The following is a 14,503-nucleotide window of genomic DNA, read 5'->3' on the forward strand; positions in this document are numbered from 1 at the left end:
AATCGGCTGCGAACCGTTCCAGTGTGAGCTGGAGGCCATCACCCGATGAAGCCAACAGAACCACATCATTTCATTTCATTTCATTTATTTATTTATTTCACACTTGGTATAACAGATCAAACAAACCAACCACACTTTCTATCAACAAAGCACTACAACCATGTGTGAAAAGGAGCAGGAAGAAGAAAATATTCTTATTAAACCCTGCCCCCTATCTACAATCCAACTTATATTACAAGTGGGCACCAAAAATCAGGGAACAAACTAATATTAACATTTCTCTCCGGTCCTAACCCAAACCAAACAACAAATTTACAATCAGAATATACCACTCCACATAGTAACAGGGAGAAAAATAAAATTAAATAAATAAAACAAAAAATTATAAAGGATCCTTTTTCAATGAACTCCAATTTCATTCGCATTCTTCATATTGAGTTATCGTTTTAAGCATGTAACACTTTAAAACAATGTAAACTTATACAATTCTTTAAATTATAATGAAGAGAGTTCCACAGTCGTATACCCTCGTCGTATATCATCCGCGAAAAGCAGAAATGAGATTCTGAAGCCACCTAAGTGAAAGCCCTCCGCCACTTGGCTGCGCCTAGAAATCCTATCCATAAAAATTATGAACAGAACCGGAGACAAAGGGCAGCCCTGGCGGAGCCCATCGCCCACCGGGAACGAGTCCGACTTATTGCCGGCAATCCGAACCAAGCTCTTGCAACGGTTATATAGGGATCGAATGGCCCGTAGCAATGGGCCAGACACCCCAGAGTCCCGCAGCACCTCCCACCGGACACCCTGAGGGACACGGTCGAATGCCTTCTCCAAGTCCACAAAACACATGTGGACTGGTTGGGGAAACTCCCATGCACCCTCAAGTATCCTTCAGAGGATAAAGAGCTGGTCCAGTGTTCCACGACCAGGACGAAAACCGCATTGTTCCTCCTGTATCTGAGGTTAGACTAGCGGACAAACTCTCCTTTCCAGCACCCTGGCATAGACTTTCCCAGGGAGGCTGAGGAGTGTGATCCTCCTCCCACATAGCAAGCAGGTCTGGCCCGGATCTGGCATCAAGCCGGCACTGCTGGCTGACTTCTGGCATGATAAGACGTGTGTCATCCAGATATGGGCCAGGCTTGGCATAGCTGGCACTGTTTATGCGATGGCATGCCATATCTGGCTCGATTGTGGTTTGGTTTATGTGGCCCAGGCTCATAGAAAACAAGCCTGGCTGGGTCTGACAGCTGCAGGGAGGAAGGACCTGCGGAAACGCTCCTTCATGCATCGAGGATGCAGCAGTCTGTCACTGAAGCAGCTCTGCAGTTCAGCAACATTTACATGCATGGGCTGGGAGACTCTGGCCAAAATAACATCTCTGATGGACAGAGTCCTTCTGTCTCCCACCACCTGCACTGGGTCCAGGGTGCATCCCAGAACAGAGCCGGCCTTCCTGATGAGTTTATCCAACCTCTTCCTCTCAGCTGCCGATAAACTGCTGCTCCAACATACCACACTGTAAAAAATGACAGATGCCACCACAGAGTCATAGAAGGTCTTTAAAAGCGCTCCCTGGACTCCAAATGACCTCAGCCGCCTCAGCAGGTAGAGTCTGCTCTGACCCTTCCTGTAAAGAGCATCAGTCCAGTTTATTATTTAGGTGAACACCTAGGTACCTATCCACAATGGGCCAGACACCCCATAACTCCCACCAGGTGGGAGTCCACTATCCCAATGGATGTTCACCGGTGTCAGTGTGGTGGGTCTGCATCTCCGGACGTCCACCACCAACTCCTTGGTTTTCCCGGCGTTGATCAACAGGTGGTTCTGCTGGCACCAGTCCACAAAGTCCAGAGTCCGCTGTCTGTACTCTGAGTCGTCCTCACCTGTGATGAGGCCGACTATGGCAGAGTCGTCAGAGAACTTCTGTAGGTGGCAGCGTGGGGAGTTGATGGAGAAGTCTGCAGTGTAGAGGGTGAAGAGGAACGGTGCCAGCACAGTTCCCTGTGGGGCCCCCGGACTGCAGACCAGCGTGTCAGAGACAGCCCTGTGTCCTCACATACTGTGGGCGTCCTGTGAGGTAGTCCAGTATCCACTGGGACATGTGGTGGTCCATTCCTGATAGCTCCAGCTTGTCCCTCAGAAGTTGTGGCTGGATGGTGTTGAAAGCACTGGAGAAATCAAAGAACATGATCCTCACAGTGCTTCCAGGCTTCTCCAGGTGAGTCAGAGCTCGGTGCAGGAGGTCGATGATGGCGTCCTCCACCCCGATGCCAGGCTGGTAAGCAAACTGCAGATCCAATGAAGACAACACCAGGGGGCGCAGATGGTTTAGAACCAACCTCTCGAGGGTCTTCATCAGACCTGGATGACCTCTAATTTTCTGCTTCTAAATTCAGATTAAACTGAGGGTATTGTACGTTATACAAAAAATTTTAGTACCATGGTATCTAAGCAGATTCTTACTCTGGAGGGCAATGCTTTTGCCACCAGTAATGCTGTGAGGAATCTTGGTGTTGTTTTTTTGACCAGGGTATATCCTTCAGTAGGCATATAATCTCTGACTCTTTTCCTCAGCGTATCTTTAGTCATGCCTACCTGGTAGCAACACATGGCTACACCTCCCTCAGCCTGTTTGGGCCCGGAGGTTTTCTTCCCACTTAAAACAAGATCTAGAGTGTGATTAAAGTGGTGGGTGGGTTCTTTTACAGTTTGACAGAAGCCAATTGAGTCAAACAACAGATTAAATGCCATGTTGAGGCTGTCATTTTTAGCATCTACATGGATGTTAAAATCACCCACAATAATTATTTTATCTGAGCTCAGAACTAAATCAGATAAAAAGTCTGAGAAATCAGACAGAAACTCTGTGTAAGGCCCAGGTGGACGATAGATGATAACAAGTAAGACTGGTTTCTGAGTTTTACAGCTGGGGTGGACGAGGCTAAGCATCAGGCTTTCAAATGAATGTGTGGGTCTTTGGTTGATTAACAAGATGAAAATAAAGAGGAAACCTAAAATTCTTCAGTAAACATTTAAGGAGAAGACTTTAGAGTGGTTTTAGTTTAAGCAAACAGAGTTTAAGAAACATATCAAAATGTTGGCAGCCCGTCCCAGGTGACCTTACCTGTGTAGTAATTGTGCGCAGAACATCCAAACAGCTGATCTGGTCTCCAGGAAACAGAGGCAGATTCAAGTGAGTCAGTTTTATGGTGTTTGGTTTGGGAATCCTCAAAGGATCCTGGAGACCATCACAGAAGTCTGCCAGCTCACTGGGGAACACATTAGAAAATATTAAAGTCCATTAGAGACTATTAGACTGTTACAGTGGAGTCCATTATAGTGCAGAACCATTTTTGATTAGTGTTAAGGTTAGAAACCATCACCGAGCTCAGTCTCACCTGTACTGTATGACCTGCGAGCCACTGGGGTCAAATCTCCTCCAGGTTTCATAAAACATCTGGAGGTGATCATCACTCAGCATCTCAGCGTCCTCAGGGCTCGCTGTGTTGAAGAGCTCCAGGATGACAACGATGAACAGGTGGATCACCAGCAGGCAGAAGAGGAGGATGTAGGAGCTGAAGAAAACAATCCCCACCGTCGGGTTGGCGCAGTTACCAGGCTCAGGTAATCGCAAGTCGCAGTCTGGAGGCGTGTTCATGATGGGACTCAACAGGCAGTCCCACCCCGAGGACGTGGTGATCATAGTCATGCTGATGATGCTGTTTCCAAATGTCTTGAAGTTAAACATGTCATCGATCATCATCTCATGCTTCACGTAGGCAAAGTTAAACATCCCAATGATGGAGAATGTGTACACAATTAGGAAGAAGAGCAGGCCGATGTTGAAAAGGGCAGGAAGTGACATCACAAAGCCCATAATCAGCATCCAGATCCTTCTGGCAAACCGAATGTGAGGGAATGCTCCACATAAGGTGAACAAACGACCCAATCGCATAACAGAAAAGAGAGAGGGACTGCCGAAATATTTTTCCAAGATGTCAGCTAAGAAGAGACCTGCAACAACAACAACAACAACAACTATTTGTATAGCACATTTAAGACCGAAGGTACACCAAAGTGCTTCATAAAAATGTTTAAACATAACAGATATGAGACCATAACAGAGTACAAATAAGCTAAGAATTGAGAAAAGCTGGTTAAACAAAAATACAGATAAAATAAGAAATAAAACATCAGAGCGTATTTTAGAAAATAAAATCACTGAGTATTCATAAATATAAAGTGGGGGTATACATACAGTGGTACATCAATAGAAGATAAATAACAGCTGGATGAAATATAGGGAATGTGCACTTGACTAACCGAAAACGCTCGGCCACACAGCTAAGTTTTTAACTGTGATTTAAATGAATGGATGGAATCAGAGGCGTGAACGGCAGCAGGAAGATTGTTCCAGAAGCTAGGGCCTGCCAGGACAAAAGCACGGTCACCTCTGGTCTTTAGCTGGGATCTAGGCTGCACCAAGAGTAACTGTCCTGATGATCTTAGGGCTCTCCTGGGGATATACGGATTAAGGAGTTCAATGAGGTAGCATGGCGCAGTATTGTTTATGGTTTGAAAGGTGAGCAAGAGAATTTTGAACTCAATGTGGTATTTGACAGGGAGCCAATGCAGGTCAGCGAGGACTGGGGTAATAGAGGCAAACCTTCTGGTTCCAGTCAAAAGGTGTGCCGCAGCATTCTGGACAAGCTGCAATCTATGAAGAAGGGCAGAGACCAAAGTAAAGGGAATCACAGTAGTCTAATCTAGAGGTCAGAAATGCATGGATAGGTTCTCAAGGTCCTATGTAGTGCTTGGCCTTGGATATTTGACGCAGTTGGTAAAAACTAGATTTAACTACCAAGGATCAATGTTCCCTCTAATGTTTCACGTGTCTGAGCGAACACACAAACTCCCTGAGCGTCCCTTGGACCACTGTGAGCACCAGCAGACGTGTGCACTGTGGTCACGCCAGCATCTAATCCATCCAATTTACATGGTTTATTAAAGTAATCAAATTACAGCATTTACATTTATCTTAGACGACTTTTAATTAACTGCTTTAGGCCACTTACAATGTTTTAGAAAAATTGGTTTTGTAGCATGTTAACACTATTGGAAGTAAAAATAACTTGAACTCCAGTTTTGAAAACACAACTTTCTTTTTTTTTTTTTATAAAGCTCTGACTTGTATTATGAGTATGACTCTGTGGGAGAGAGTCCTGTAACTCTGTCTGCAAAATACAGTAAATAATGACCAATGTTGGGCAATTAATTATTTAGTTACTTCTTCAAAAGAGTAACTGAGTTATGCAAACAACAAAGTTTTTTGCAGCTGTTTACCTAAAAATGCAGCCAAAGCGTTTTTTAAACAAACATTTCAAACTATTTACAGAACAATCAGCTGTTCTGCATCAAATCTGATGCCACACAAATTATTTGTGCCGCTCCAAAAAATAATTTCTGTCCACTATGAGATGAAGGAGAACAACAGCCTGATACCTGCAGGCCTGACAGCAGCAGATGTGTCACTGCTGTAACACCTGTAACACTCAGCAGGCGCCTCATTGTTCTGACACACAACACTACTGACCACACTACACACTAACTACACACTAACTACACACTCCAAACACGCTAAACGTCACAAATCTCAAATCTCTCTCTCTTCCCCCCCCCTCCCTCTCCCCGCCTCTCTCTCCCCCTCTCCCTCCCCCCCTCTCTCTCTCTCCCCCCCTCTCCCCTCTCCCTCTCCCTCTCCCCCTCTCCCCCCCTCTCCCCCCCTCTCTCTCGCCGTCACTCCTAAAACTTCCTCCTTCCTAAACAACTAAAGGCCATGTTGCCATATCATTTTTTGGTCGACATGGTATATTTTTCGACCAATAGGAAAGGGTGGGGTTTTTTTGGTGTTGTCTTTGCTCGCAGGCTTTTGAGCGTTTTCCTTATAAAACGCCGTTTTTACCATTTCTTCCTGCAGTAAATATAAACAACGACAGTATTCAGGAAGAAAACCAAACATTGCAGATATTTTATCATAACTCTGGTTTTACGTGGCCGATCAACACAATTTAAAAACTGGTATAAAGTCCACACTTTGTCCGTCAGTTGTTCCGTCTGTCCTGCTCACATCTCCAATGGTTGTACACGTTGTCATTAACGTGGCTTCACTCCACAGCAGCCGCTTTGCTAAAACACCGGTGTCGGCGCATAAGGACGCGGTCAGAGCCTGTCAGCGACGTTGATTAGCTGCGTATATACGAATGTGAATCGCATCATTGGCTGGACTTTGGGATAAGGTGGCATCGTTCTGATCACATACGGGAGCAGTCAGTCACTGACTAACACTGCAAAACAGGATTGTTAAAGTTTTAAATTTAATTTCAATTCAGGTTCGATTTTTTCTTTTTTTGTGTGCAGAGACTGTGCCAGCAGTGCGCAATTGCCCATGCGTGCAGCTTAGAGGGAACATTGCCGAGGATACTTGTTTGTCAAACTTAGCTGTTTAAGAGGACACCTAAGTTGTTAACAGTGCCAGAAAGAAAGGTGCCAAGGGGTCCAAGAGTATCAGCAAATTGGCCCTGTGAAATATGGTTGTCGAACGGCACGATTTCTGTTTTCTTCTTGTTCAATATAAGAGAGTTATCAGAGAGCCAATCTTTGACCTCTCTCAAACACTCTAGCAGACAGTGTACTGATGACCAAACATCACCAGAGAGCCGAAAGTAAATTTGAATATCATCAGCATAAAAGTGACAGGAGATATTATACTTCTCTAAGACAGAGCCTAGGGGCAGCATACACAATGAAAACAACATAGGGCCCAACACAGATCCCTGGGGCAAACCACAGTAGAGGGGAGCAACAGAGGAAGAGCAAGTAAGTATGTAAGACCTGTCCGACAGATACGATCTAAACCAGTTCAGGGCATTACCCATTATGCCTACTGTGTGCTCAAGCCTCAATAGGAGGATATTATGGTCAACCATATCAAAGGCAGAGGTCAAGTCCAATAAAACTAAGAACGTAGAGCACTCTGAGTCGGCAAATAAAAGAAGGCCATTAAGGACTCTCAGCAGCGCTGTTTTGGTGCTATGGCGTGGTTTAAAGCTAGACTGGAATTTATCGCTGATATTATTTGCATCCAAGGAGGCCTGCGTCTGTGAGAGGACCATCTTCTCCAATGCTTTAGACAACAATGGAAATAACACAGACACACCACACTCTTTCTTCTGCTTTTGATGCCTTTCAACACCATCAGGCCGACCCTCCTGGGTGATAAGTTAGCAGCGATGCAGGTGGATGCTTCTCTGGTGTCCTGGATTGTTGATTACCTGACAGGAAGACCACAATATGTACGTCTCCCACAGTGTGTGTCTGACAAGGTGATTAGCAACACAGGGGCACCACAGGGGACTGTCCTCTCCCCCTTCCTCTTCACCCTCTACACCACAGACTTCAGCCACTGCACAGAGACCTGCCATCTTCAGAAGTTTTCTGATGACTCTGCGGTGGTTGGATGCATCAGCAGGGATGATGAGACAGAGTACCGGGCTGTGGTCGACTCCTTTATCACGTGGTGTGAGCAGAATCATCTGCAGCTCAACGTGGCAAAGACCAAGGAACTGATCGTGGACTTCAGGAAGACCAGGAAACACTTGACCCCTGTTTCAATCCAGGGGGTCAGTGTTGACATTGTGGAGGACTATAAATACCTTGGAGTACACATTGACAATAAACTGGACTGGGCTAAAAACACCACAGCACTTTACAGGAAGGGCCAGAGTCGTCTCTATTTTTTGAGGCGACTGAGGTCCTTCAACATATGCCGGAAAATGCTGAGGATTTTCTATGAGTCTGTTGTGGCCAGTGCGATCCTCTATGCTGTTGCATGCTGGGGGAGCAGGCTGAGGGCAGCAGATGCCAACAGACTTAATAAACTGATCCGTAAGGCCAGCAATGTTGTGGGGATGGAGCTGGACTCCCTCAAGGTGGTGTCGGAGAGGCGGATGCTGTCCAAGATAAAGACAATGTTGGATAACACCTCCCACCCACTCCATGACATGCTGGTCAGTCACAGGAGCACGTTCAGTGAGAGACTGAGATTACCCATGATGCACCACTGAACAACACAGGAAATCTTTCCTGCCTGTGGCTCCCGGTACAACGCATCCACTTAACACACTGTTTGCTGCTATAACTACACATGTTTCTTTTTCAGCTATTTATTTATGAGTGACTTATGTATGTATGTATGTATGTATGTATGTATGTATGTATGTATATATTGTACTATTCTTAGTTAGCGTATTGTCTGTCTTGTCTTAATGTTGGTTTAAAATGGAGCACTGTAACAAAAAATAATTTCCCCCAGGGATCAATAAAGTATTCTGATTCTGATTCTGATAAGTGGAGGTTTTCCACACAGGCCAGGTTTGGATTTGGGTTTTTTTCCCCTTAATAATGACAAATATTTTCATTGTTTGATCTGAAACATGTAAGTGTGACAAACATCTGGAAATCAGGAAGAGGGCAAAGACATTTTAAACTGCAGAAACGATGACACAGACTGACTTTAGAGTAAAAACAGGGAACGTTGTACTTCCTGTTACAGCCCAGAGGTGGGACCAAGTCATTGTGTTGCAAGTCTCAAGTAAGTCTCAAGTCTTTATCCTCAAGTCACAAGTCAAGTCTCAAGTAATGTCAGGCAAGTCAGAGTCGAGTCTCAAGTCACTGGTGTAAAAGCCCGAGTAAAGTCACAAGTCTGAAACTTTGAATTTCGAGTCCTTTCGAGTCTTTAAAAAAAACAAAAAAACAAAAAAAAAATGTTGCAGTTATGCTAAATGTAAATATTAGACCATGTAATTTTTAAATCTGTGTTTTTCTCAACACATGACAAAAATATCATACACATTAAAAAAAACTGTATCACCAACGGAGCCTGGACAACATTTGCTAGTTAGATGAAGTCATGAAGCCCCGCCTACCGTTCTTTATACAACTTCAACTGTGATTCTCTACTTGCATGTTTTGCATATTGCATTTCGGTTTTTTGTTGACTACTTCATAGTTTATGTACCTGAAAAAATTAACTCCTTGCAGCATTTTTGAGCGTTTTTTTCCTTTTCTTTTCTTTAAAAATCTGGTTAATTTGATTGGCTGTGCTACAGCTCACGCACACATACATACATACGGAGTGTGGTTTGAATAACGATCGTGGCTCAAGAGTTGGGAGTTCGCCTTGTAATCGGAAGGTTGCCGGTTCGAGCCCCGGCTTGGACAGTCTCGGTCGTTGTGTCCTTGGGCAAGACACTTCACCCGTTGCCTACTGGTGGTGGTCAGAGGGCCTGGTGGCGCCAGTGTCCGGCAGCCTCGCCTCTGTCAGTGCGCCCCAGGGTGGCTGTGGCTACAATGTAGCTTGCCATCACCAGTGTGTGAATGTGTGCGTGAATGGGTGGATGACTGGATATGTAAAGCGCTTTGGGGTCCTTAGGGACTAGTAAAGCGCTATATAAATACAGGCCATTTATTACCATTTAAATAAATTGAATTAATGGTGCACACTTTGCATGTTAAATTTTATATTTGGGGTGAAACATCAAGTCTTTTCAAGTAAACCGGTTCAAGTCCAATTCAAGTCCCAGGTCATTGGTGTAAAAGTCCAAGTCAAGTCACAGTCTTAGAACATTTTTTCAAGTCAAGTCTAAAGTCATAAAATTAATGACTCGAGTCCAAGTCATGTGACTCGAGTCCACACCTCTGTTACAGCCCGCAGACATTTGCAGTAACTAACCAAACTGAGATCAGATAAGAAAATAAGATTGTTTCTGTGTGTAGGACTCACCTATAATGGACAAAGTGAGAACCACAAAGTCCACAATGTGCAAGACATTTCTGAAGTAATGCTGTCTGAGTGCAATGATCTTCAGGATAAACTCAACAAGGAAGATGGCCACAAGGATGAGATGGATCCAGTTCAGGACAAGTGACTTCTCCTCACTCTGATCATCAGTCTCCACCATTAGAACCACCATGTTGAAGAAGATAACCACCACCATGAAGATCTCAAAGTACAGAGCGGTGACCAGGTCAAACAGCCAAGCCAGGCAGCAATTCTGGAGACAAAGACGTAAGCTTTAAACACTCCGGCAGTCAGTTGGTTTGCTGACACTGCAAATAGTTTTCAGTAAAAACCCTCTTACAGGAGAAACTTTGTGATCCAATGTTATCTTAATCACTGCTGAAACAGAATTTGTTTCTTCACCTCCACAGTAGGAGGCAACAGGCTAATATATGAAGGCTGGTGTAAGAGTCTGATTGACAGCTGATGACTCTCTCTACTGCACAAAATGAGACTCGTCCTTACAGTCATTGATCTGACAGCTCTAACATTCATTACCTTTATTACTGCAACGCCTCCATACGTGCCTTCACGTGCTACATATGAACATATATCCATAAGTATCTGGACTCTGATGCGTATTTTAGTGTCTGCACACCGTGAGTTTTAAAGGTTTGTAAAAATATTCCATCAACTGTTGTTTCATGCAGTCCCCCGTTTTCAGAGGCTCAAAGGTGACAAACAGTAAAGCCCATTCCCTCATTATTCAATGAAAGTTTGAGCAGTTACAAAACCTGAAACTGATTCAAGGTGTTGTATTTAGGATCAGAGCATCTAATTGAGTCAAGGGGATTCTTGAGGAGGTTGGTGAAACTCTTTGAAAGTCTACGATCAATACAGAGAGTTTACAACAAGATGCAAACTACTGGTTACACTCAAGAAGTGCTAGAATAGATTTTACCAGAAAACATCTAAAGGAGCGTGTACAGGTCTGAGAAACATCTTTGGGCCGATGGAAGCGAGATGAACTTTCAAATCAAATCACTTTTATTGTCACATCACATGTGCAGGTACTCTGGTACAGTACATGCGAGTGAAATTCTTGTGTGCGAGCTTCACAAGCAACAGAGTTGTGTTAAAATACAATAACATAAGAACAAGCAAAATATAAGAATGGGTAAATCTGAGAATTATATGAATAAATATATGTACAGTATAAGAGTGTATGTGCATTACTGAATGTGTATACTAAATATAAATATCTACGTGTGTGTCTATACATATTTTAAAAATTAAATAGAATAAACAATAAATAAAATATATAAAATATACAGAGGTTGGTAGTTGGACATGTGCAAAACAGTGGCATTTATATACAGTGTGGAGTGCATAATGTTGAAGTTCTCTTAAGTGAAGCTGAGGTGTCTATGAAGTGTTCAGCAGTCTGATGGCCTGATGGAAGAAGCTGTCTCTCAGTCTGCTGGTACGGGACCGGATGCTGCAGAACCTCCTTCCTGATGGGAGTAGTCTGAACAGTTTATGGCTGGGGTGACTGGAGTCCTTGATGATCCTCCCCGCTTTCCTCGGGTACCGCTTCCTGTAGATGTCCTGGAGGGAGGGAAGCTCACCTCCAATTATCCGTTCAGAGCACCGCACTACTCGCTGGAGAGCTTTGCAGTTGTAGGCGGTGCTGTTGCCATACCAGGTGGTGATGCATCCAGTGAGGATGCTCTCAATGGCACAGTGATAGAAGGTCCTGAGGATGCGGGGGCTCATGCCGAATCTTTTCAGTCTCCTGAGAAAGAAGAGGCGCTGCTGCGCCTTCTTCACTGTTTTGTTTGTGTGTACTGACCACGTAAGATCCTCAGCCAGATGTACCCCAAGGAACCGGAAGCTGCTCACTCTCTCCACAGCAGCGCCGTTGATGGTGATGGGGGTGTGTACTTCTCTGCACCTCCGGAAGTCCACTATCAACTCCTTTGTCTTTGCGACGTTGAGGGTGAGATGAGAACGTCTGGTGTCTTGGTGCAGCCACAACAACCTGGTGCTGAATGCCCAGAAGACAGTGGAGATTATTGTGGACTTCAGGAAGCACACAGCCCCACTCCCCCCCATCATCCTGACTGACACCCCCATCACCTCTGTGGACTCATTCCGCTTCCTGGGTACCACCATCACCCAGGACCTGAAGTGGGAGCCCACCATCACCTCCGTCATCAAGAAAGCCCAGCAGAGGATGTACTTCCTGAGGCAGCTGAAGAAATTCAACCTGCCAACACAGACGATGATGCAATTCTACACTGCAATCATCGAGTCCATCCTCACCTCCTCCATCACCGTGTGGTACGCTGGAGCCACTATCAGGGACAAACAGAGACTGCAGCGTGTTGTGCGCTCTGCTGAGAAGGTGATTGGCTGCAGACTCCCATCTCTGCAGGACCTGTACACCTCCAGGACACTGCGGCGTGCAGCCCGGATCTCAGCTGACCCTTCTCACCCTGGACACAGTCTGTTTGACCTGCTCCCCTCAGGCAGGAGGCTCCGGTCCATCCGCACCAGAACCTCTCGCCACAAGAACAGTTTCTTCCCCTCTGCTGTTGGACACATGAACAATAACCACATGATTGTCCCCGCCACTAACACATGACCCTACGCTGTGTCACTGCATCATTCCATGTTTGGCACTGATCACCACCTGCACTCATGTATATATCTTTCTACGCAGCACTCATAATTCTTATTCTCATGTATATATCTCATGTATATCTCATGCACATATCTTTCTTTCTACATAGCACTTTAATTCTTATTGTCTGCACTGAAGCACCGCAGCAATTTCCTAATGTTGTAAACCTCAACATCTGGCAATAAACCCATTCTGATTCTGATTGTCTTGACACCAGTGGGTCAAGGCGCTGACCTCCTCCCTGTAGGCCGTCTCATCACCGTTGGTGATAAGACCCACCACTGTAGTGTCGTCCGCAAACTTCACAATGATGTTGGAGTTGTTAGTGGCCGTGCAGTTGTAGGTGTAGAGTGAGTACAGGAGAGGGCTCAGTACACACCCCTGTGGAGCACCAGTGTTCAGTGTGATGGGGGATGAGGTGATGCTGCCCAGCCTTATTCATTTTATTCACCCCAGTTTGAATAACACCTTGGGACTTGCGCCAGAAAATAAAAAAAGTCAGTAATTCTAATAGGTTTTAGGTTCAGGGGATTTACGCAAATTTGCGCAGGGTTAGTAAATCTAGTGTTAAATTAAATAAAATTAACTACAGCTAAGAGGCAAACCAGGTTGCTGTGCGAATCGGTTGATTAAATTATTGCAGTTACAGCGCAGACCTATGATTGTTGGGAGCAGTTCTGATTGTACAGTCTGACAGCTGCAGGGAGGAAGGACCTGCAGAAACGCTCCTTCATGCATTGAGGATGCAGCAGTCTGTCACTGAAGCAGCTCTGCAGCAACATCTACATGCATGGGGTGGGAGACTCTGTCCATCAGAGATGTTATTTTGGCCACAGTCCTTCTGTCTCCCACCACCTGCACTGGGTCCAGGGTGCATCCCAGAACAGAGCTGGCCTTCCTGATGAGTTTATCCAGCCTCTTCCTCTCAGCTGCCGATAAACTGCTGCTCCAACATACCACACTGAAAAAAATGACAGATGCCACCACAGTAAGAGCTGCCAGTTTGTCTACCATGGTGGTGACCATGGTGGCCATTTAGAAGTCGGCCATCTTGGATACAACTTTTGTTTTTTCAATAGGAAGAGAGTTAAGTTGGCTACAATAGGTGACACGGGGGAAAGGACGCTCTTTCGAGGATTCCAATGTTCACATGTTGGACAGAGAGGACAGATGTTTAAAAGAGGAGTGAAAGAAGCCATTTAAGTCCACCTGGAGTTTACAACTCTCTGCCATCTATAATCCAGTTCTGAGATCCCTCCCCAGACGCCTTAACACCCACTCACATCCTGGGCCATCTGGCCTCAGGAAATCACATGACAGGGTGGGGCCGGGTTTCACCATGAGCTCACCCGAAACCCTGGCTGATTGTGACCCACACCCGTTTTCACACCTTGGCTCATGTGATTAGGTAGAGGATCATCAGGGGGTCCTTTGTACCTCTTTGGGGGGAAACTCCCACTGGGTTTCAATCTGGGACTCTCCACCATTTGACCTTAGAACTGAAGAAGCTTCTCGGATGAGAGCTGAAACGTCTTCAAACAACTAACGGTTCTCTTTCCAAGCTCCTTAGATTCCCATTACTTTGGCATTTTTCACAAATTCAGCAAAAGAGCTCAAAGATACAACTTGAAACTGGTTGTTTCCTGAGTTGTGCATCATGTGTGGACACAACATTAGTTCATCCCTTGAGTTAGGAGCCTCTTTTATGCCTGAATGGGTCAGAGTTGGGTAATCTTCTGAAAGTGGTCGGGTACAAGGACTGGGCTAAAAATGAAAATCAGCCAGCAGTTGACAAAGACTGAAGAACTATATCTGAACTGACCTGAGGTTGTGGAACAGTTTTGTTGCGTTTTTCAGAGAATCGTTTCTTTATGGTGCTCAAATATTTCTGCTGCTGGTCCGTCACAAAAACATGTTTCCCTCCGAAGTAGAGATGAGAGACAAGAGCAAAGTTAACTGACAGAAACAGG

General features: G+C 45.1%; 1 protein-coding gene across 1 annotated transcript in view; it reads right to left on the reverse strand.

Moving 5' to 3' along the window:
- The window catches only part of LOC147326897 (sodium channel protein type 4 subunit alpha B-like), a 41,718-nt gene that overhangs the window by 5,497 nt on the left and 21,718 nt on the right, over nt 1-14,503 (reverse strand). Inside the window, exons 22-25 of the mRNA XM_086302301.1 lie at nt 14,356-14,460; nt 9,851-10,121; nt 3,408-4,023; nt 3,134-3,278 (exon numbers count right to left, since the gene is read on the reverse strand). Of these exons, the coding sequence (XP_086158427.1) occupies nt 3,134-3,278; nt 3,408-4,023; nt 9,851-10,121; nt 14,356-14,460 (1,137 nt within the window). The remainder of the gene's footprint in view (nt 1-3,133; nt 3,279-3,407; nt 4,024-9,850; nt 10,122-14,355; nt 14,461-14,503) is intronic.

The sequence above is a fragment of the Aulonocara sp. 'chitande type north' Nkhata Bay genome, linkage group LG7, assembly GCF_057382095.1.
Source record: "Aulonocara sp. 'chitande type north' Nkhata Bay isolate Kocher_YH1m ecotype deep benthic linkage group LG7, A_spYH_male_GT1.1, whole genome shotgun sequence".
Taxonomy (NCBI): Eukaryota; Metazoa; Chordata; class Actinopteri; order Cichliformes; family Cichlidae; genus Aulonocara; species Aulonocara sp. 'chitande type north' Nkhata Bay.